This window comes from Amphiprion ocellaris, chromosome 10 (genome assembly GCF_022539595.1).
Source record: "Amphiprion ocellaris isolate individual 3 ecotype Okinawa chromosome 10, ASM2253959v1, whole genome shotgun sequence".
NCBI lineage: Eukaryota > Metazoa > Chordata > Actinopteri > Pomacentridae > Amphiprion > Amphiprion ocellaris.
The window spans coordinates 21,922,241-21,944,674 of NC_072775.1; the positions used below are offsets into that span (position 1 = coordinate 21,922,241).

At 38.0% G+C, this 22,434-nt stretch overlaps 3 protein-coding genes and 1 long non-coding RNA gene across 6 annotated transcripts in view; all 4 read left to right on the forward strand.

The window, feature by feature from the left end:
- Positions 1 to 2,830, forward strand: part of LOC111579297 (uncharacterized) — a 22,317-nt gene extending 19,487 nt beyond the window's left edge. The window contains exons 23-25 of one of the 2 annotated variants that reach the window (XM_023286534.3): positions 1,733 to 1,835; positions 1,939 to 2,075; positions 2,264 to 2,830. In XM_023286534.3, the coding sequence (XP_023142302.2) occupies positions 1,733 to 1,835; positions 1,939 to 2,075; positions 2,264 to 2,378 (355 nt within the window). In that variant the 3' untranslated portion in view covers positions 2,379 to 2,830. Of the gene's footprint in view, positions 1 to 1,732; positions 1,836 to 1,938; positions 2,076 to 2,178 lie in introns of both variants that reach the window. The other variant, XM_023286535.3, reaches the window with a different exon arrangement.
- A 280-nt stretch (positions 2,831 to 3,110) lies between these two features.
- Positions 3,111 to 6,133, forward strand: them6 (thioesterase superfamily member 6). Its single transcript, XM_023286537.3, has 3 exons — positions 3,111 to 3,198; positions 5,105 to 5,612; positions 5,715 to 6,133. The coding sequence occupies exons 2-3, from the start codon at positions 5,109 to 5,111 to the stop codon at positions 5,820 to 5,822; spliced, it is 612 nt and encodes a 203-aa protein (XP_023142305.1). The 5' UTR covers positions 3,111 to 3,198; positions 5,105 to 5,108; the 3' UTR covers positions 5,823 to 6,133.
- Positions 6,134 to 9,088: 2,955 nt separating this feature from the next.
- Positions 9,089 to 12,219, forward strand: LOC111579298 (protein THEM6-like). Its single transcript, XM_023286536.3, has 3 exons — positions 9,089 to 9,187; positions 9,722 to 10,226; positions 10,988 to 12,219. The coding sequence occupies exons 2-3, from the start codon at positions 9,726 to 9,728 to the stop codon at positions 11,093 to 11,095; spliced, it is 609 nt and encodes a 202-aa protein (XP_023142304.1). The 5' UTR covers positions 9,089 to 9,187; positions 9,722 to 9,725; the 3' UTR covers positions 11,096 to 12,219.
- A 2,418-nt stretch (positions 12,220 to 14,637) lies between these two features.
- Positions 14,638 to 21,045, forward strand: LOC129349756 (uncharacterized). Of its 2 annotated transcripts, XR_008602869.1 has the most exons (4): positions 14,638 to 14,736; positions 15,636 to 15,736; positions 17,519 to 20,062; positions 20,845 to 21,045. It is a non-coding gene; the product is annotated as an uncharacterized LOC129349756 (long non-coding RNA). The 2 variants fall into 2 exon arrangements; XR_008602868.1 differs by lacking the exon at positions 20,845 to 21,045 and having other exon boundaries at positions 17,519 to 20,250.
- Positions 21,046 to 22,434: the final 1,389 nt, after the last annotated feature.

The following is a 22,434-nucleotide window of genomic DNA, read 5'->3' on the forward strand; positions in this document are numbered from 1 at the left end:
TTTTGTGTTTCAAAAGGTGTTCCTGCATTAGACAGACACAAAAATACAAATGACATTTTTTTTTTGTTTAGTGTTTACAAGAAAAAACTAAATTCAGTTTTCTACAGTGTTGGTACCAACGTCAACAAATAACAGAGAATGTGTTCAAAACTGAACAAAAAATAAACTATCACATCATCAAATTAATATTTAGTGGTCCTGCCATTAGCACGCTGTAGAGCTCTAATCCTGGCTGGCATGTTTCCCACGAGACTTTCATACTGTTGAGGGGTAATCTTGTCCCATTCTTCTTGAATTACTGCTTTTAATTCTTCTTAATTCTTTGGTTTACGCTTTGAAACAGACCTTTTGACAATCCACCACAGATTTTCAATGGGGCTCATATCCGGAGCTGGCCACTCTTAACGCCCGGATACTGTGCTCCTGCAGCCAAGTTCTACTGGCCCTTGATGTGTGTCAACGAACATTATCTGTTGAAACATCCAGTGTTGATCTCAACAGGGCACGTACAGAAGGGAGCATGTGGGTTTGGAGAATGTCACAGTACTTGACAGAGTTCAATGTGCCATCACAGTCAGTGAGATGATCAACACCAGCAGCACCCATGCATCCCCAAACCATGAAACTGCCTCCACCATGCTTGACAGTAGGTACTGTACATGCTGGAGATAAATCTTCACCTGGCCTTCTGCGTACCTTCGCATTAGCAGGAGGAAGATAAAGCTGGAAACTGGACTCATCTGAGCACAGAATCTTCTTCGAATTCCTGACTGTCCAGTTCTTATGTGCTTGGACCCAATGACGCCAGGCTAACCTTTGTCTCTCATTGATCAGGGGCTTCTTGACAGCCTTGTAGGACCTTAAGCCATGATCTAAAAGTCAGCCACGTAAAGTGCGGGTGGATCACTGGACACTAATTTGGTTTGACAACCGCTGCTGAAGCTCCTTTGATGTCATTCAGAGGTTTTTCCTGCACATTCAGATCAGGATGCGATCATTTCTTGTTGAAGAAACCCTTGGAGGCCCAGATCTCAGTTTGTCTTCCAAGCTGTTGGTTCGTCTGCATTTCTGCAGAGTGTATCCAACTGATGATGGACTACATCTGCACTTCCTGGCTATCTGGCGGCAGCTGTATTCTTCCTGGATGAGAATCTGTATCTTCAGACATGTTGCCTGCACTAGGTTCCTTGTTTTAGCCATTTTTGTCTCTGAAGAACTTTCAAATGTGATGGCTTTAAATAGACACGAAGCACGGCAACAAAAATTGTGGATCATTGGTACCAAAATGGCCCAATACTTAAAATTACTTATGTATTTTTATGGAACCAATTAATTTTAAGCTTTTAATGGCTTTTTTAGGATTAGTTTAGTATTTTTTTGTGACTGTACTAAAAGAAATTGCATTTGAAGACCTAAGAGTGATTCTGAATGCAATATTTCACAAATGCATGGAGTTGTCCAAAAACTTTTTGCCACCACTGTAGCTGTTTAGATGTTATTGTTTAAGACTGATACTCCTGTTTCTTCTTCCGTTTGCTAATAATAGTCAGACATTACTACAACCACCCATCTAAAGAGACAATATATTTAGTTCAATAACTTTCAACAAAAAGAGTAGCTTTGTGAAACCTGTAATTTTTTTCAGATGGTGTAGCAGAGACCAAAGTTGTTTTCTGGCAGTGCAGTGAAATGTTTGGAGTATTTGACTTTCATATTGAACTTTTTTTGAAAGCATTTTGGCTGAGGAATTTCTGACGAGTCATGAGGCATACGAACAAGAAGCCAGGAAACACACAGAGGAAAATGCTGGGAAGTATCTGGATGACATGGAGAAGGTATGAATAAGTTAGCAGATTTTCAAAAGTTAAACTTTTGTGGGTTTTTTCTTCAAGTTTTTCATTACTCTTTTTTTATTTTATTTATTTTTTTGTTCTAAAGAAACTGGTGGAACCTGTGCCACAGTTTATACCCCAACATCTGCTCTGTCCTCTCACCAAAAAGATACTTGTTGATCCTGTGAAAACTGTGTATGGTACTGTGTATGAACGTAAATCCATTGAGGAACACCTCAAAAGGTGAGTTCATTTAATTCTGCTGAAAGTAGTTAAAAATTACTTGTGGCTGTGGTTGCTTACCTAACTCATAACCAGTAACTACCTGCTTATTTAATGTTTTTAGGCCTTTTCTTAGCTGAAAACACAGGCAGGGTGGGCTGTGGTTCCAAATGCCAACAAGGATTCTGAAACCAGTCTGTCTCTTCCAGACACCAGTATGATCCGATGGCAGGTCCAGGACATGAGCTTCAAATGAGTGACCTAACTGCAGACCGGGATATGAAGAAAATGGTGATGGATTATCGATCTCGCCAAATTCAGTGAATCTGTGGGAAAACAACTTGGAAGTTGAGGAGTTGCTAAGACGCAAGGAAATCTGACTGACTTGTATTTTCACTCAGTGTGCTAGCAGTTTATTGGTTCTCTCTCTCTCACACACACACACACACACACACACACACACTGAAACTTCAAAAATCCTCAGTTCATTTGTTCTAATTAATCTCTGAAAATCTGTTCAATAATTGTTTGCCAAGTCTGTTTGCTCATTTGTCACAGCAAAACATGTTCATAGTTTGTAATCGTCATTCTTACTTTATACTTTAATAATCTCATCATCCTCATTATTTTCTTTTTTAGATTAATGAATACAGGTTCAGGTTTACTGCATGTGTCTTGGTTGTGGTTATATATTATACAGACATATGTAAAAGTGAGAGTGTGAAAGTTACTTTTAAGGATGTGATAATAATAATAAAATATAGCGATTTCTTGAATTCTTTGCCTGTGACTAAACAACCGGAACAACCAATCATCGCCGCATATTCTGCTACGTCACGCGTAGCGGACAGGGAGTGATTCGCTATTACTGTCAAATTAAAAGTCCTTACTTTTGAAAAAACATGAAGTGTACCTGTTATCGACCTGTGGGTCATTTTACAAAATTAATTATTGTTTGTTATATAGATAAATCGCTTGGTTTCAACTAAACACGCCTTCTCCCCGATTGAACCTTAAGGCACTTGCACGTATCAGCCTTTATTTTGAAGGCGGTAGCTGTAGCTATTTGTGCAGTAAAACTTTGAGCTTGACTCTCTTTGTGTCGACTGCAAATTAAGTGGAAGGAGGACGAGCTACAGAGCAGGTGAGTTATTCTGCCCGAGTCGATAAAGTTCTAGGTGTTTTGCTGTTGGTGTTCGCTGTAAAGTTACAATGAAAACTACGCTTGTACCTCGACAAGTGTTACTTAAGACCTCTGAACGTTACTAGTAACATTAGCTAGCTGTGCTTCAAAATCACTGTCACATTAGGATCTACAATTCTTTTCATGGCTTACAATGAAGTAAGCTAAGATTAACTATAGGCTTGGTAACAACATCCGCTGAGAGTGTAAACATGCACTACGATAATGTTAAAATATCTGCATTTAAAGCTGTTTTTGCACTTACTCGTAGTTGCATGTCCACTGAAGACGAGCAATCTGTAGATGCAGCCTGCCTTTCCTGCTGAACCTGTTTGCGCCCTCACGTTGTGGTAAATCAGTTCACAAGTGTTCTAAAACCTGGAATCTCAACGTACAACTGAGTCACACTGAACCTCCTATCTGTAAAGTAGCCGCATGTCAGAAATTCCAAATTATGGCAAAATTACAATTGCTACTAATATTATAATTAGAAATAGACACAGGACACACACACACCCCGGATCAAATACATGAACTCTGAACCCACAGCAGTATGCAGGTGGTTTTTCCTCCTTACTGAGATCTTACTTTTTTGTGCAGTATAAAGTCCTGCACCTCTATCGAAGCAGCAGAGCCATAGCAAGAAGTCGAGAAAACATTTTCTTATGGCAAAGTTAGAATAGCACAAATCAGAAAAAAAGAAAGTTGAATTAGTTTGATTATTTATCTGGCAAAAATAGAAAAATCCTGGAATGACCATGTGCAGCATTTTTCGGTTCTGGTAAGGTACTAACAAAATGTTGGTTACAGGTATGGCTCTTCAGTTGGACCAAGGGATCTCTAATATTTTACAAAAAAAAATATTCACAAGATCTTCTGCATGCTTTATTTTTTTTGCAAATTTTTAAATGAGACGTAGAGTAAAATGATTTTGATAAAATATCCGAGTTTTAAGCTTAGATTTGTTACACACATACATGATTAGTTCATTGACTGTTGGAACTTTGGAAATCTGATTATTCATTCTGTTTTTACACTTTGTAGCTGTGATAAATGCTGTCATTTTCTTTGTTGCCTTTTAAACCCACCGCCTGGTTTTGGGGATTAGATGTATGAATCAGGACCGGACACAGCTGTTGTATAAGGTTAAAAATTATACTTTACTTTTGACTAAAACATGAAATGAAATTCCCACAAAGTGTGCTAGCTTCAGGCAGATCGAGGGATTTGAATGTCTCCAGAAATTCTGACTTTTGGCACATGTAGCAGTGCAAACTAGCAATTAAAGAGTATTCACCCTAGCTCAAATGTTGCCTAGAAGGACACTGTTGTCATGTATGTTCCTCAAAAGAGTCCAAACTTGGCAGAATTTTCCAGACTTGTTTTGTAAATAATTCAACTTCTATAACATATAACATTTTTGCTACCAGAGTGAGCCACATTTTCAACCAAAAATGTCTGAGGAGTTCATATACACTCAAAAGTGTTTTTTTTTTTTTTTTTTTTTTTTTTTTTTAACAAGTGTAACTTAAACAGAAGTCAGAAGTGTTGTGTAGGTGCACTACCAAGCTGGCAGCCAGTGTCACGTAAACAAAGTGAAGTCAAAATGAAATACTGTCGGGAACATGCCTGTCAGTGCAACAGCACAGCCTCCTTGAGATGCCCTTCATTTTTATGTCTTTTTGATTTAAACTTAAAGGTCTATGGCACCAGTGCTGTCTGTCTTTGGTTCCATTGGCACTGCTTGTTAGTGGGATCAGTCCGTTGTTTTTTTATATAGGATTTGTTGGGACTAACTTAAATCCTTTAATAACATCATGCTTACAAATCACATTAACTCCACTGCTTGTGTATGTCCTTTCCCCAGAGAGATGTGGTGGGTGCTGTGGGTGCTCGCCGTCCTGCTGGCTCTCTTCTGCTGTCTAGATGTGTGGTACTTCCTGCGGGCTGCCGTGGTGATCCTGCGGGCCTGGTTTCAGCCTCCAGTGTGGGACATTACAGCAGAGCAGATCCTATCGGGTCGGGTCACGTCCCATGACATCGACATGTGCCACATGAACAATGCCCGGTACCTCAGAGAGTGTGACTTCGCCCGCTTCTCTCTCTACACCCGTAACGGCGTGTTCAAGGCACTGCGAGCCCTCGGAGCATCAATGGTGGTCGGGGCCACCACCATTCGCTACCGGAGGGCTCTGTGTATAGGGGAGGGCTACGAGCTGCGGAGTCGGATCGTCACGTGGGATGACAAAGCCTTTTTCCTGGAGCAGAGATTTGTTTCAACAAAAGACGGGTTGGTGTGTGCTGTCATGTACTGCAAGCAGAGTGTGATACGCAGCAGCCCGGACAAGATCATGCAGCACCTGTGCAAAAGAAAGGTAAGGAAGGAGGGAATTTTAACACAAATGCAAATTGTACATTGGTAGAAATAGATTCTGTGACAACTGAAGGACATTGGACTTGTGGTTTCCTCCCTGCAGGTGGAGTGCCCTGAGTTTCCAGAGGACCTTCAGCACTGGGTCAACTTCATCTCTGCCAGCAGCCAGGCTCTCAGAGCCGAGAGTGGTCTGGAGGAGAAGAATAAATAAGATGCTGCACGGGCAGATATCAAGACTGGCTTTTTGTAAGACAGGCAGTTAACCAGCCCAGGATGCAAAGTGTTCTGAGAGAGACGTTTAACTTCTCATCACAGTTACTTGACTTAAACACACTTGTGCCTACACTTTATAAAACAAGTTTTACTTTGACCTCAATATATACAGAAACACTGGAATAACAGTGCACTGCACTGCTTTGAGAGGTAAATCATTGGTACTTATTCAGTAATGGAAACATAATGTGATTGTATAAAGTGTAATATGTTGTTCTATGGCAGCAATAAAACTAATGCAGGAGTATAGTTTGGAGTTTTTACTGTAACCACCTGTAAAATCATAAAAAAAAAATATAAACAAAAAATAAAAACAACAGGTTAGATATTAGAAAAAGAAAGAAACAGTTGCCAAGAAATAGAAGACTTTCAACAATTAGAGATTACAACAAGTATTTGCACAGTATGCACTAAAAGTCAATCACTTACTGTCAGATCCATAAATATTTTGACGTTGACACAATTTCTAGCATTTGGGCTCTGCTCCACCACGATGGATTTGAAATTAAACAAAGTGTGCTTTAAGTGCAGACTTTCAGCTTTAATTTGAGGTTATTTGCATCCAAATCAAGTGAACAATGTAAGACTTACTACACATTTTATATGTGTAGTATATGTTTGTCCAACTACTTTTTTTACCAAAAGTAGTTGGACAAACGAACATAATCATTAAACAAATCGTCATTTTAAATATTTGGTTGTAAATCCTTTGCAGTCAATGACAGCCTGAAGTCTGGAACCTGATGCTGGGTTTGGTCCCTGGTGATGCTCTGTCAGGCCTCTACTGCTGCTGTCTTCACTTCCTGCTTGTTCTTGGAACATTTTCCTTTCAGTTTTGTCTTTGGCAAGTGAAATGCATCCTGACTTGTATTCAGGTCAGGTGATAGATTTGGTAATGGCAGAACATTCCTCCTCTTTCACTTAAAAGCTCTTTGGTTGCTTTCACAGTATGCTTCGGGTCATTGTCCATCTGCACCATGAAGCACCATCCAATGAGTTCTGAAGCATCTGGCTGAATATACGCAGATAATATTATCCAAAACACTTCAGAATTCATCCTGCTGCTTTTGTCAGCAGTCACATCATTAATAAATAGAAGAGAAACAGTTCCATTGGCAGTCATACATGCTCACACCATTCCACTACCATCACCATGCTTCACTGATGAACTGGTTTGCTTTGGATCTTGAGCAGTTCCTTCCCTTCTCCAGACTCTTCTCTTCCCATCATTCTGCTAGAAGTTGATCTTTGACTCATCTGTTCATAGGATGTTGTTCCAGAGCTGCACAGGCTCTTTTAGATGTTTTTTTTGGCAAACTCCAATCTGGCCTTCCTGTTTTTGAGGCTCACCAAAGGTTTACACCTTGTGGTGATCCCTCTGTTTTCACTCTGGTGAAGTCTTCCTTAATTGTTGACTTTTACCTCCTGGAGAGTGTTCTTGATCTGGCCCACTATGGACAGGATTCTTCTGTCATCCACCACACTTGTTTTTTGTGGTCTTCCAGGTCTTTTAGCGTTGCTGAGCTCAGCAGTGCGTTCTTTCTTTTTAAGAATGTACCAAACAGTTGATTTAGCCACGCCAAAGTTTTTGCCATCTCTCTGATGGGTTTGTTTAGATTTTTTAGCCTATTGATGGCTTGCTTCACTGTTTATAACAGCTCTTTGGACTTCATATTAAGAGTTGACCTCACCAGATTCCAAATGCAAATACCACACCTGACATGAACTCCAGACCTTTTATCTGCTCCTTGTAAATGAAATAATGAGGGAATAACACACACCTGGTCATGGAACAGCTGAGCACCCAATTGTCCAGTTACTTTAGGTCCCTTAAAAAGGTGGAGGGCACATATAAAATGTGCGGTAATTCCTCCACTGTTCACCTGATTTTGATGTAAATATCCTTAAGTTAAAGCTGAAAGTCTGCACTTAAAGCACATCTTGATTGTTTCATTTTAAATCCATTGTGGTGGTGTACAGAGTCCAAATGCTGACAATTGTGTCAGTGTCTAGACATTTATGGACCTCATTGTACCTTGTCTTTCTGTAAATAGTGTAAATGAAGGAGCCACCAGTGGACAGAATATCGTTGGTGACGAGTCAAAGTAATTTAAACTTTTCCTCAAGTAAAAGTAAAAACGCAGCAACGTAGAAGTACTCCATTACAAGTAAAAGTCAAGACTTCACAATCTTGTGTACATAAAAGTATAGAAGTATGATCAACAAAATGTATCATACATTGTCACATTTTTAATTGTCACAAATGCACTTTAAGGGTTATAGTTTTTAATGTAAAATCTTGCTTCAAAAAAGGTTGTTTAGTAAATGTAGCAAAGACAAATATATAATATTTCATGTTGAAAAGGTAGATTCAGCACAAGTATGAATGGAAATAATTAGGTGATCTAAATGCATCACATTTTTAATGTTTGCTCAGCAAGCTCATGGTAGTTTATACAGTAAAACTCTTCAAGAGAAACAAAACTTATGATGTTAACAGGAGCCCACCAGGGTGATGGAGCCTATTAGATTTGCAACAGATTATAAAATACCTGTTGATAGACAACAATCTCAGTTATACTGCAGCTAGCTGATTGTTATTATTGCAGCAGGTGTTTAAACTGAAGCTAGTTACTGCACTTTAGTTCTTTAATGTTCTGTTTCTGTAGCAACAGAAAATTAATTTGAAGCTGACAGAATTTTGATGTTGTTTCTAAAACAACAGAACCTGAGAATCGACTGAAGCAAATTGCTGCAGATTATTTACTCTCTTTTGTAGGTTATGGTGAACATAAAATATCTCTCCCGCACTAGCTTTATAAAACTGTCAATTTCAACAGACTAAAAAAATACCAACAAATTTGGTCGGCAATAATAAATAACAACCAAAACAGGTAAAGACAATTCATGAGATTCACAGATTTAAAAAAAAAAAAAAAATTAAGTTCTGTAGATTTTAGGGCAAATAAAAAACAAGCCAAAAAAATTAATCTGTCCATCCAGTTCTGAGAAATTGTTTGTAAATTTAAAATTTTGCAAATAAAAAAAAGAATCTTCACAGCAATTCTGATAAATTACAATATTACAGGTTGAAAAGAAAATATACATTAGTAGATTTGATTAAACGGGGATATATGTATTTACGTTAGACGCTGAATTTGAAAACGGATTCATGTAACCATGCCGACAAAGTCAACCAATGAAATTACTTGTCGTCACACACCCGGAAGTCATGTTCATTCATTCTACCGGTTTCTGCAAGTTGCATCGCATCTCATGGTAGCACTCTCTTCGGGACGCACAGTGAGTTTCACAGACATAAATATATAGTTCAGTCGTCTTCGTGGTTGTTACTTTAATGTCGACATCGAAAAAGCTAAGAGTGGTGACTTTACGCATAAGAGTGTGTTCGTTATTCTCCCGAGGACACGGGCTGCTGGCAGCTAGCCGCTAAGCTAACAGATTTGGCTGTCACAGCAGGTTCATTTGAGCAGAGCAGCTTCCCAGTCCGCTCAAGGTTGAAGTGGCTGATTGTGGGAGTGTGCTGCTTCTGTGTTTTTAAACAGAATATTGTGTCAGCTTGTGAGAGATGAGTGACCTCTCGTTTTCCTACACATGTGCATTGTCATTGATGAGGTCAAAGATGCATTTAGTTTGATATTGAGAGTGCTCATGAGTTTAGAAGACACTGGTATTAGCTTTAGCAGGCAGCCTTTTCAAAACTGCAGATTACTGCCTTCACATAATAACAGCATTTTTAATTATATCATGCATAATTTTTGTCTTTAAATGCACCAGTTTTGATTCTTGACAGTAATGTTTTTACTGTTTTTCCAGAGAGATGTTGCTGCTGGTGCTGGGTGCCCTCCTCCTGCTCTTCTGCAGCCTGGATGTGTGGTACTTCCTACGGGGGGCCCAGGTGTTTTTCCAAGTGTGGTTTCAGCCCAGAATATGGGACATTCTAGCTGAGCAAAGCATCGAAGGCATGGTCCTTCCACACGATTTGGACTACTTGGGCCACATGAATAACTCTCGGTATCTGAGGGAATGTGACTTTGCTCGCTTCCACCATTACATGAGAAATGGGTTGTTCATGGCCTCACGCAAACTGGGGGCCAGATTGGTGGTAGGGGCCTCCACCATCCGGTACCGGCGCTCTTTGGCCTTCCGTGAGGCTTTTGAGATTCGAACCAAAATAGTAAGCTGGGATGAGAAGGCCTTTTACCTGGAGCAGCGCTTCGTGTCAAAGAAAGATGGCTTTGTGTCGGCAGTCATGCTCTGTAGGCAGAATGTGGTGCACTGCAGCCCAGAGAGGATTATCGAATTTATCTGCAAAAGGAAGGTAGGTAAAGTGTTGGTGTGACCGTTGTAGGGCTGCATTTAATGGGTGTTTTCTATATTGATCAATCTGCCCACGATTTTCTTGATTAGTCATTCTGTTTAGTCTGTCAAATGATCAAAAAATGCCCAGAAATGTCCATTTCAGTGTGATGGTATGAAATTGCCTATTTTCATACATTAGTAATACGTAGTTTTATACTAAATAGCATAAAATTTCCAGGTTCAAAGTAGGTTTGAAAGGTGAAAACCAACACGTGTCAGCTTCTTCAGGGTTTCACTGTTAATAAAGCCGAAATGCACTAGTTTGCCTTTTAAAGTCTTTAACCCACTAAAGTAAAGATCTTTTCTTTTTAAACCCTCCTTGTGTTCTTGGACTTTGATTTTTATGGAACTTGCTAGGTTTTAATTCTTGCATCGTCGTCAGTGACTTAAAGGAATATAGTTGCTGATTATTCAATATTAATAGCTAAACATATTTTGTTTTTGATCAATCAATCAGTCATTATGTCTGTAAAACAGCAGGTTAACAAAGCCTAACATGATATCTTTAAATTCTGCTCTGTCCAGCCAGAATCAGAACCCCCAAATATTGTATATATGATCACACAACACAAAGAACGCAATTTAGAAGCTTGAACCTGAGACATAAAAAACTTAAACCTCTGTTAGGTCATCAAAGTCGTTGCCATCAAATGCTCACTGGACTAATTGTTTCACCATGAGACTGTGGCTTCATTCTTTACAAACATTGTTTGTGTGCAGATCGAGTGCCCAGAGTTTCCCGAGGACCTCAAACACTGGGTCAGCTTCATTTCAGCCAGCAGCCAGGCCCTGAGAGCAGAGAGTGGACTGGAAGAGAAGAACAAGTGAAACCACACCATGACGCCACATTTCATGAGTGTAGACACATATCATAGCATTGCACGTAGATATACAGTAAACACACACACAACAACAACAACAACAGTGAAACATTGTAGAGAGTTTTAGTTGACTTTGAAGATTCCACTTACCTCTGTTTTGGGTTTATCCTACCTGTTGTGTATTTCAGTATGATGTTAAACTTAGAACAGCTAAATATGAAAACTTGAACTATAAGATGTTCTATGATTTAAAATGCAGCGTATGCATTGGGATCATGATGAAAGTTTTTCTTTTAAAAAGAAAGTGAAACAGGAACATAGCTTTATCCTCGCTGCTTATTGAGTAGTTGACTGTGAGTAGACTGGCATCTTCGTTCTCATTTAGCAATATCTTCGACCTTCAGATAAGCATGTAGAGCAAAAATTAATCTTCCACTGACATCAATGCATGTTTTGAAACAACCAGAATATTTTTGTGCCTGTTTCTTGTAGTTAACGTATACTTGAATAGAAATCAACACCATGTACCAACAATTGTTTTAATTTTTCAATTGGTGTTTTGCACAAGTTGACAAACCACATTCCTATTACCAATCTGTAAGGGAATATTCCATTTAGAAGATCCACTGATCAGGTCTTTAAATTTAAAATACATGCATTTAAATTGCGGGCTCTTCTTGATTGTAACTGCATGTGATTTTAAGAGAAAGTGCTTGAATTTTGATTGACAGCTGTGATAAGAAAATGCTAACACGAGGTTGCTGGCAATTTTTCGAAACCTGCAACGCACAATAAAATCTGAATGTTTGAATGATGTTTTTAGCGAGCCAGCTATTTGAAATCTGCAGCCTTTTTGTTCAGTGCTTCCGTTTGCGACCAAAGTAATGTATTATTTCTGTATGGAGGAAATGGAATTTCTAGAGATGTATGTCTAATCTGTTTTATTTATGTTGTGAATGCACTGACCACAAAATCCTGTTCAATTCACTGACGTCTGAAGATATAAATAGTCTGTTTATTTTCCGCTTATTATTTGCATTGTATTCAAATGGATTCATGTACCGGACATTATTTATTGTGTTTGTTAATTATTTAAATGCATTTTGAATTAAAAATGCACTGGGAACTGTACTTGAGTGTTTGGGGTTTTTTCCTAGGCGTGTGGTTGTACTGTGGTTTGAATATGTTTTCGCTGCCGTTAAATTACTGTCAGTATGTTTTAGGAAAATGAAACGGATGTCTGCTCTTGATAAACAGCCTCTAGGTGATAGTAAACAGTTGAACTTCTTGTTTGAGTTTGTAAATTCTTAGCTGAAGACTCTTTACAATCGGGAGCTGGTCAAACTGGATTTCTGGGTTATATGGTATGTCTTTATAAACTACCAGTCAAAAGTTTGGACACACCTTCTCATTTTCTTTGTCATCATGAGTATTTACATTATAGATTCTCACTGAAGGCATAAAAACTATGAATTAACACATATGGAATTATGAAGTAAACAAAAAAGTGTGAAATTTGTCAAAACGTGTTTTACATTTCAGATTCTTCAAAATAGCCACCCTTTGATTACTGCTTTGCACACTCTTGGCATCTCTCCATGGGCTTCATGATGTCGTCTTGATGCCTTCAGTGAGAATCTACAATGTAAATAGTCATGAAAATAAAGACAAAACATTTAATGAGAAGGTGTGTCCAAACTTTTGACTGGTAGTGTATGTATTTAAGATAAATAGTGAGTGCATAGTGAGTTTCTTTAGGCGATGGTAAAATATAGCCAGTTACAATTATTGAGACACAATTTTACTTGTACTCGTGCTGTATGTATATAATTCCACCATCATACAAAGGAAGTACTGTACTTTTCACTACACATCATATAGTTACTTCTGTCTTTGCAGATAACAATTCTATATTAAAGACATTAGGTTTAAACAAGATTGTTAAAGTCACTGCTATAACATACCTAAAAGTTTCTGAGTAAGTAAAGTTGTAGCTAGGTCAGATACCAATGGTTAATGCATATTAATGCACTTGTGATTAGAATAACAGTCCAGTAATATAATGTCACTCACATGGCCATTTTCCTGCATGAGCACTTTCAGGTACAAACATTTTCTTGAGAAAATGTCTGGACTTTAACAAAAAGTTTGATTTTGATTGCAGGACATTTGCTTATAATTATTTCAGAATTAGTCCTAAAATATATTTTTATATATATATTTATTTCTGGCTGTTACCTCAGATTGCTCAGTTGCTTATGGCAACAACAATTTTGGATCCTTCAAAAATAAAAGCACCAGTTCTACTGTCAACAAAAACAAATAATGTAGTCAAATAACTATATCGGATTAGCCTGTCATCCTTACATTATAGTTTCATTTGTAATGTTTTTAGTTTGTTTAATACAGCTTCTACAGTTAAACATTTTATATTCTGTCTACAGCTTAGCCATTAAAATAATGTAAGCATTGGTGGAAAGTAACTGAAGCAAACCTTTTCTAATGACATTTTGAGGGACCTTTTTTCATTTGATGCCATTTTATGCCTATACCTTGTGGAGTACTCCAGTAAAGTTTAAAGGCAAATGCATTAATACATTAATTTAAGAGCCAAACTGCATCTGTCTAATATATCATATTTAAAAAATAAATCTATGTATTTTAATACTATAAAGGCAGTTAAGCATCCTGTTTTGCTACAGAGGAGATAACACTACACAGCTGTGTATAAAGTAGTTAAAATGAGCTCCATCTTGACCAGTATTACAGCGTTAAAATGCTGAATACACGTTGACATATCCACCTGTTGTAATAAAACATTCTGAAACCGACCTTTTTAGTTTTTTTGTGCATGTTTCAGATACTTCTGACTTTAACTGAAGTAAAACTTCTGATGGCGGTGTTTTACTGTTTGTTATTTTTGTTTGTTTTACATACATTGGAACCCTGCTTTATGAATTTTTATATATTTCTTTATTCAATTATTCATTTTACACCAGCTATTACACCTTTGACTTTAGGATAGAATAAATATTTCTTCTGCCACCCTACATAGACCACATATCAAATAAGTATTGTTTATATTGCACAGTTAGGCAACACCTGATGAACCAAAGTGCTTTCCAGTAGAAAAAGAGATTAGCATTATGAATTCTCCTAAAAACCTTAAATATTAGGGCTAATACCGGTCCGTGTATTTATCTGGCAATTGGATATTCCGTTCTGAAACGGGTATTGAAAAACAAAAAACCAGTGGTTATTTGATCTTCGTTTTAAAATACAAAAATTAAAATTGAAATACAAGGCGTTTTTCGTTTTCATGATCAAAAAGGGATGTACGAAATTCTAAAAATGCTTTGATTTTCATTTTATATTTAGAATAACAAAAAAATAAAATCAGTAAGAGACAGAAACGAAAAAATGTCTTTTTTTTTTCATTTTCTGAGACCGGAAGTGATCATCAGCAACAACAACAAGATTCTCAGAGGGCGGAGCCAGAGAGCAGTGATTGGTCAGAGTGACTGAGAGCCAGAGAGCAGTGATTGGTCAGACCATAGCTAGCGTATCCAGTCTTCTATGTATATCTATGGTCGGCACGTCGGGTAGCATCTCTGGCTGCTGTTGACATTGTTTTTGGAGTAAAATACGGTAAGAAGATAAATACTTCTAACCTGTAGCGTTATTTTGTTGTACGTTAAGTCAGCGACTTGTGAAGAGTTGTGTTTTGTCGTGTTTGAGCAGTTGGTCCGGACGCGTTAGCTAGCTAAGCGGCTAAGTTAGCTAGCGGGCTAATTAACACAGGTGGCTAACTTAGCGCTGAACACCTGTGTTAGTTGCTGCAGCAGCTGTCCTCATTATTAGAATGACCTTCTCAACCGGTATTTCTCTGCTGTGTATTTTAGCTTTTAAAAAAGTTATTTTACTTTAAGGTTAACTGAAACCCGTTGAGCTGCACTGAAGTTTAACATTCAGCTGGTTTGAATTAAACCGTGCTTAACTTATTGCGCAACACTATCTCTCTGAATCTCCATAATTTCATTAAATTCCTTCTCTCTTCCACTGCTCAAGTTCAATCCAGTATATAAAATGACATTAATAGTGAATAAACTAACAACCAGCCATTGTATTTATTTATAATTGCATGTATTTGTAGTAAAACATGAGTTGAAACATCCTACTTTTGGATCTAGAACTACACAAGCCGTTCATTTTCAGTCACCTGATGAATTAAACTCCTCTTTTTATGTGAGGTTGAAGCAGAAAGTCTGAGTTAACAAAGAAAGTTCTTTATAATTTGTGATACCTGTTATCTCTGACTGAGGCTTTAGTTTTTGTTGAGCTGATTTACACATAGAAACTTTGTTCAGGAAAATTTCTCAGTAGCTCAGAGGACAGGCTGCTTTTTACACAACCTTGTAAGAGAATGTCTGTCAATGCTTTCAGCAGAATTTAGAAACACAACACTTCCTAAACAGATATTTTGAGGCTGTGAGGTTGAACGTTTGAGAGTATATCAGTGTGTTTGTTTGTGGTCTTTCTGTTTCTAGGTGGAAGCTGAATTAGTGAGGATGACTCCTGCTCCTGTCATCTCTAAGCTCCTCACACATCTTTACCTGCACATGAGGAAAATCACTCCTGTACAATGCAGGTATGTTTGTCATTATTATAAAAAGATGTTGCCTGGTGACCTGTCAGAAACCCATTATACAGAGTCAGCCAAAATAATGCTTACACACATCAGGAAAAGAAAAACTTGCATGAATATTTCAATACCAAATTTATTCAGACATCACGAGATTAATAAAAGTTATCTTTGGCCTCTACAATTACAAGAGGTGCTTAAAGTGGTGGCCACTGGCTTCCAGACATTTCTGTTGTGTTGTAGATGTCACTTGTTGATGCTCCATTCATGAGGGTAGCGCCATCTGTTGTGAAAACATCGTACAACAGGACACAGAGTTATCGTGATTTGATCAAACTTAGAATTTCACAATTATTTTGACTGACTCTGAACTTAATGAGAACAAAACTGTCATTTAATTGTTGCTCTGAAAGCTTCTTTAGTGAAAACCAGCTGGTGTTCTGCTTTGAAACAAACTGCTGTTGAGGTCTGTGTTTTTAGGTTTAACCCCACAGTTTCTGAATGAACTGATAGTTTTTTTTTTTCCTGATCTTTGTGGATGTTATAATTGATGGTAACATTTACTGATCATATAATCAGCATGACAATATAACAGTAGAATATTCTGACCACCTGACTAATACTGTGTTGGTCCCTTTATGTTGCTAAAACTCCTCTGACCCAGTGGTTCATCAGAACCTCTGGGGATGTCCTGTGGATTCTGTGGATCCTGTGGGTTGCAGGGTGGGTCCTACCTAGACCAGGCTGATCCTGGACCATCCCACAGATGCTCAATCAGATCTGGATGTGGGGAGTGTGGAACCCAGGTGAACAGCTTAGCTCTGTCGTGTTCCTCGGACCACTCCTGAGCAGTTTTAAGTTTGTCCTGCTGAGGGGGGCAGCTGGCATCAAGGACTGCTGTTGCCATGGAGACTAGGGGGTTGTTTGTCCTGCAGTGTTTAGGTGGTGGTACATGTCAAACATCCACATGAACGTCAAGGTTTCCCAGCAGAACGTTGCATTAGAACAAGATGATGGATGTTGTTCTCTTCAGCTGTCAGTGGTCAGAATGTTGTGGCTGATCGGTGGATCTGTCTGCCTTTACTCTGACATCCAGAGTTATACAAAAGTGTAGTATGTGTGCAGTGCAGAAGACATTTACTTTATTGTATGCAGTTTTTTTTTTTTTTTTTTTAAGGGAGAGCGTTTTTTTTTTCCACCCGAAGAAGACCTAATCTTTCCCTTCAAAGGATAGTTAATTGTTACTCCGGCTTCCATAGTGGTCCCATCAGAGAAAATCATATCCATATACAGATTTTTATTAATTCCAGGGCTGGTTCAGTAAAGATTATAATAATAACTACATCAGATAATTCTTGGTCGCAGTTGGAATTTTGCAGCCTGAGAGGTGGTTGAGAAGGTTTGCAGTTCTTGTTTTAGCAAAATATGTTATAATAGAAGATCTTTATTGTCATTGTACATGAAATTATCTGCAAACCAGCAAAGTGTATCAGTCTGAGGTATCTAAAAATAAATAAAGAAAAATGCTTCTAAAGCCAATAATAAACAGAATATTTTGAGGGAATATTCTAAAAAGGAAAGAAAAGCTCCATTCTCACTCCTCTCAGGATAAACTGTCATTAAAATTGACTTTAAATTTAGCTTCAACACGAGATAAAAACATTTACTTTCATTACTGATATTGTCAAGTTTTAATAAAGTACATGCTACTTTTATAAAATGATTAAAGTGAATAAATTGTATTTCTGTGATTTGTGTTTGATTTCTGTCTTTTCTCCTGTCATCCAGATGTTCAGAGGGAGATGATGCCACATCTGGTCCAGCTGATGGAAGGTCTTGAAGTTCTCTGACTGGCCTCGACTGAAGATGGTCATCTCACTGGATTTAAGGTTCAGATGTTCAGTAACAAACTCCACCAATGAGCCAACAGGGAAGCTTTAGGTTTATTAAATGTTGCTGTGAAGGTATCGCTGTTTTTCTAAGTTCTAATTCAACTTAGAAGTAAATCCTTCCATCTGAAAGGATTTAGTTGCATTAATAACCTCATAACATTCTAATTTTTATTCCAGTCTTGGCTGAAAATAGAATCTCTGTATTGATTCAGGTAAAAACTGAACTTCACAGCATGTTGAAGCAAAACAACCAGATGAAAACTGTGATGGTGTTGGATTGTCAGACCGTAATGTTGCAGCTCAAAGCAGCTTTTCTAGCTCAGTTCATTCTGACATTCAGCTATGAATCAACACAGCAGATGGTGATCCATGCTGTGGAAGTCTCACATCTCCTGATTTAATGGAGCTGCTTTGCACTTTTTACACTGTTTATTCACCAACACTTTATTTAATAAAAGTCCCATCTAGTTTTTATGAGGAATGTGATGTTTTAATTTCTCTGTGAATAACTGCAGTCTAATGCAACAGCTGGAGTTGTAACATCTGTCCTGATATTGATCATGAAGTATTGATCAGAATACTTATGGTTAGCAGTCATCCCTGAAGTTTTATATTAAAATCTTTACTTGTGTTGTGAACTTTGGTAAGAAGCAGAAACTTTAGTGTTGCCATGGATACATGAGTGTTAAATTCTGTCCATGTTTCCATTTTGGGAAATTCAGTCCAACAGATGAGTTTGTTTTTACTGCCAGCTACCATTCAGTCTGAGATATTAAGAATAAATAAATGTGCATAATGTGGAAATGAACAGATTTTCTTTTTTTTTTATTCCTACAAGTGCTGCAGGTAAAATTCCAGAATGTGGTGGAATTTAGTCTCACAGTCACAGACAACAAATATTATCTGAAAGTCGGGTTATTGTTGTTTATCAGCACAATACAAAAAGATTGTTAGAAATATTCCAGTTAAGACTCTAGAATATCATGATTTATGTAAATTTACCTCAATAATATGAATGTTCAGTTTAAGATTGTGCAGTGATATTATGTAAGTTTAGCTGATTAAAGTTTATGACTCTGCACTACAATATTGTTTACATTATTATTATATTTAGGGTCAGACCCTACAGTATTGAGATTAAGAAATCAAATATTCTATAAAATGTAAATACACTGAACTCATTTGGATATATTTAAGTGAGACTCTACAATATTATTTGACACAAATCTATCTAAATCAAAATTTTAATCATTTTTACTCCAAACATTTACTGGACTGATTTAAATATTAAAATAACTCATTTCTAATCCTCTGCTGTACATTCAAACCTGAGGCCTTAAATAGAAACACAGAAGTATCTGATTGAAGGAACTTCTGTAGAGTCCTGGTTCCAGAACATGATGATAGAATTATAGACAAACTTTAACAAAAGCTGCCTGAGAGTTTACAGGTTTTTATGCTGGATTTCTTCAGTAATTTAATGAGCGTTATCAGCAATAATAAAGTGTTCATTTGATGAACTTGATTTCCTAAAACATCCAGAATTGGAGCTCATATCTTTGGCAGCTGTAAAGTTTCTGCTCCTTCAAAGTTCACAACACAATGAATGAATTCCTAAAACACTCTCAATGCTGGAGAGCATTTGTGATGCTGAAGCAGTGACCAGTTTTTCTGTTTCTTCTCTGGAGATGCACAATGAGGGACGTCTGCAGAGACTGAGAAAGAGTCTCACCACATCCTGACATGAGGAAAGAGACTTTATTGAAGACTACAATGAGAAAAACTATCAGACAGCAGACAACATGCATTCACGGTGAGCTCTGAACATTTGATCTGGAACAGGAATTCAATAACGGCAGCATGAGCTTCATTTCAGTCTGTAGCTGCTGAATTCATGGATGAATCATCTGGCACTAGAGAGGAAGACCATCAAACATCCACGTCACGTCAGCTGATGGAGGTCCAAGAGTCTCACCGAACAAACAACCTACAGAGTAGTGATGTTAGGAGACGTGCCGAGGCTTCGTAGCGTGTGCCGAGTCATGGAGGGGGTGTTTCCATGAAGCGCGTATCGAGGCTTGCTTCATTTAGGGGAGGAGCCAAAATGATGACGTCCAAAGCCTCGCTGCCTGGCTGAACCACGTGACTGCTTCTGAAAGTGGTTCAGATTTTGCCGTGAGGTTTGACAGCAACATAAACCCCCCAGGCTCCGTTCAAAATGTGGGTTTTTGATAGAGAGTTGCGGTCAGTGGAGAGTTTGAATAGCTTGAATACTAGAGTTTGGAGAGTGTTTATATAGTCTGGATATAGTTTGGAGAGTTTAGAGAGTAGAAAGATAGTTTGGAGATTTAGGAGAGTGAGGAGAGAAGGATGGGTTTTAGGAAGGAGCCATCTAGGAAGAGGAGGATTTCCCCATTTCGATTTGATAATTTCTAATCAGGTAAGCTGAATCTAACATTATTACAGAGGCATTACCTTTGGTTATCAAGAACTGTATTTTTCATTGTTATTTTATTCAAAGGTGAGGTGTTTATTGTATGTGTGTCAAAAAAGGAATCGTTTAAAACCAAAAACTGTTGAGAAACTGTTATTTCTGAATGAAAGGAATAAAATGTCCCCTTTCCTGTGCATCGTTGTCCAAGTTACACAGCATATTCAGTACGATCTTCCTAGTTCCACACTTTCACTGTCCTCTGCCTGCTTAAGGCCATGGCATTTTCTTAAAGTGACAGAAAAACATTACACAACCTGCCACATTATATGATACTACCATTTTGGGGAAAATTTACACACACAGAATACATGAAAATATATTTTATTCTACACGTGACAATTTATCTAAAGAAATTAATTGGTCATACATTTTCTTGTATTTCATAGTCATTCCCAACAGCCATAACTGATAAAAATTCAATGCATCAAACATGTGGTTCAGATACAGCTGCCTGTGATTATACACCTGGCCAGTAGGTGGCTTTGTGTGCTCATGAAGCTTCAAGAAATGAACCGTTTCTCAAACCAATTGGCTCAAGTAGTTCAATGCCTCATGAGGCTTCATCTCACCATCACTACTCCAGAGTGAAGACCTCAAATCTGATTGGACGGCCTCCTATTCAGCCACGTGTGAACAAATGCCTCTAAGTTGATTTGTTTTCTAAAATAAATGTAGTTTGAGTCCTAATCTATGCCTGTGTGTTTGCTTCTTTACACTGCTGTTAACAGTTTAGGCTGTTAGATTGTTCCAGATAAGACAAGTACAAGATTCTTCAGAGCCGTTCTACCACGAGCCTGACAGGAAGAACTCCAACAGCTACTGAATGTTCCTGTGGTCTCCTCAAGGCTACAGGAGGAGTCCTACGAGGACGAGCCGGTCCACCTGATGGTGGCCAGTTGCTGCGGTTCAAAGCCAACACCGACTACGTGGACTTCTAGTGGACCACACGGAGGCCTTCAAACTGGACCAACAAGTTCAGCGACTCCCCGACTCGTGGGTCTGAGGACGCCGCCGAGCCTCGGTCCAGCCGGCCGCCTGTCTGTGGGTGTTTGAGTGCTGAGAGGTTTGTGGATGCATGTGAACGTTCTGTGTTGAAACAGCAGCTTTTGACTCACTAACGCCGGGAAAACCCAAGAGCTCCTTTATTTGTGACTTCCACTAAAAAACTGATGAAAATAAGTTTGCCAGGGTTCTGACTGATAACAGATTATTAAATAATGAAAATAATCGTTTAAATATTCCTTTAAACAATCCTTTTAGGTCTACATTTCCTTTACACTGACTTCTTGATATATGTACAAGTATTTTATGTGGAATATACCATTAAGCCTGATGTTCAAGGGTTCTTCTGGGAATATACCATTAAACCAACCTTTTAGGTAAATGTTCCAAGATGTTGGGTAGAATATACCATCACATAAACCTTTTAGGTCTACACTGGAAGATTTTAGAGTAGACTATTACTCCAAACCATCGTTTAGGTCTACATTTAAGGTGGAATACTCCTTTACACCAAGATTTTTTGGTCTACATTGAAAGATTTTAAGTGAAATATTCCTTTGAACGAACTTTTTAAGTTTATGTTCAAGGATGTTGCGTGGAATATACCATCAGACCAACCTCCAAGGTCTACAGTAGTGAATTTTAGGTGGAATATACCATTAAACTCACCTTTTAGGTCTACATTGGAGGACTTTAGGTGGAATTTTCTTCCAAACCGTCTTTTAATCTACATTTAAGGATGTTTAGGATGGTATATTCTTCCGAACCAACTTCTCAGGTCTACATTTCAGGTGGAATATTCCTCCATACTAACTTTTTTGGTCTACATTGAAGGATCTTTTCTAAACCACCCTTTCGGGTCTATATTTGAGGTTTTAGGTGGAATATTCCTTTTACCCAGCCCCTCAGGTCTCTGAGGATTTTGGATGGAATACTCGGTTAAACCAACATTTTAGGTGCATGTCCAAGGATTTTTGGTGGAATGTTCCTTTAAGGTGGATGTTTGAGGACCTTGTAGGTGGAATACTTCCTGAAACCAACCTTTTAGGTCAACATTCAAAGATTTAAGGTGGAATATTCCTTTAAACCAACCTAAATTTCATGTTTTGATCATTATCAAGTGAGAAACCTCAATCCAGACTCCTCATAATGACATTTGAGATTTATGCTGCTGTTATTTGTTTAGTCCAGACTAAATGACAGAAATCCACAACTGTAATTTTATTTCAGGACTCGGTTATTAAATGTCAGAACAATCCATGCGACTCTAAAAACTCAACAGCTTTACAAACTCTAAGATTAAACTCTCCACAAGG

What these genes read in the sequence shown, in the direction of transcription:
- them6 (XM_023286537.3), top strand. Translation starts at nt 5,109, where the DNA reads ATGTGGTGGGTGCTGTGGGTGCTCGCCGTCCTGCTGGCTCTCTTCTGC. An exon ending in AGCACCTGTGCAAAAGAAAG is followed by an intron (nt 5,613 to 5,714) that starts GTAAGGAAGGAG and finishes TCCTCCCTGCAG; the next exon opens with GTGGAGTGCCCTGAGTTTCC.
- LOC111579298 (XM_023286536.3), top strand. Translation starts at nt 9,726, where the DNA reads ATGTTGCTGCTGGTGCTGGGTGCCCTCCTCCTGCTCTTCTGCAGCCTG. An exon ending in AATTTATCTGCAAAAGGAAG is followed by an intron (nt 10,227 to 10,987) that starts GTAGGTAAAGTG and finishes GTTTGTGTGCAG; the next exon opens with ATCGAGTGCCCAGAGTTTCC.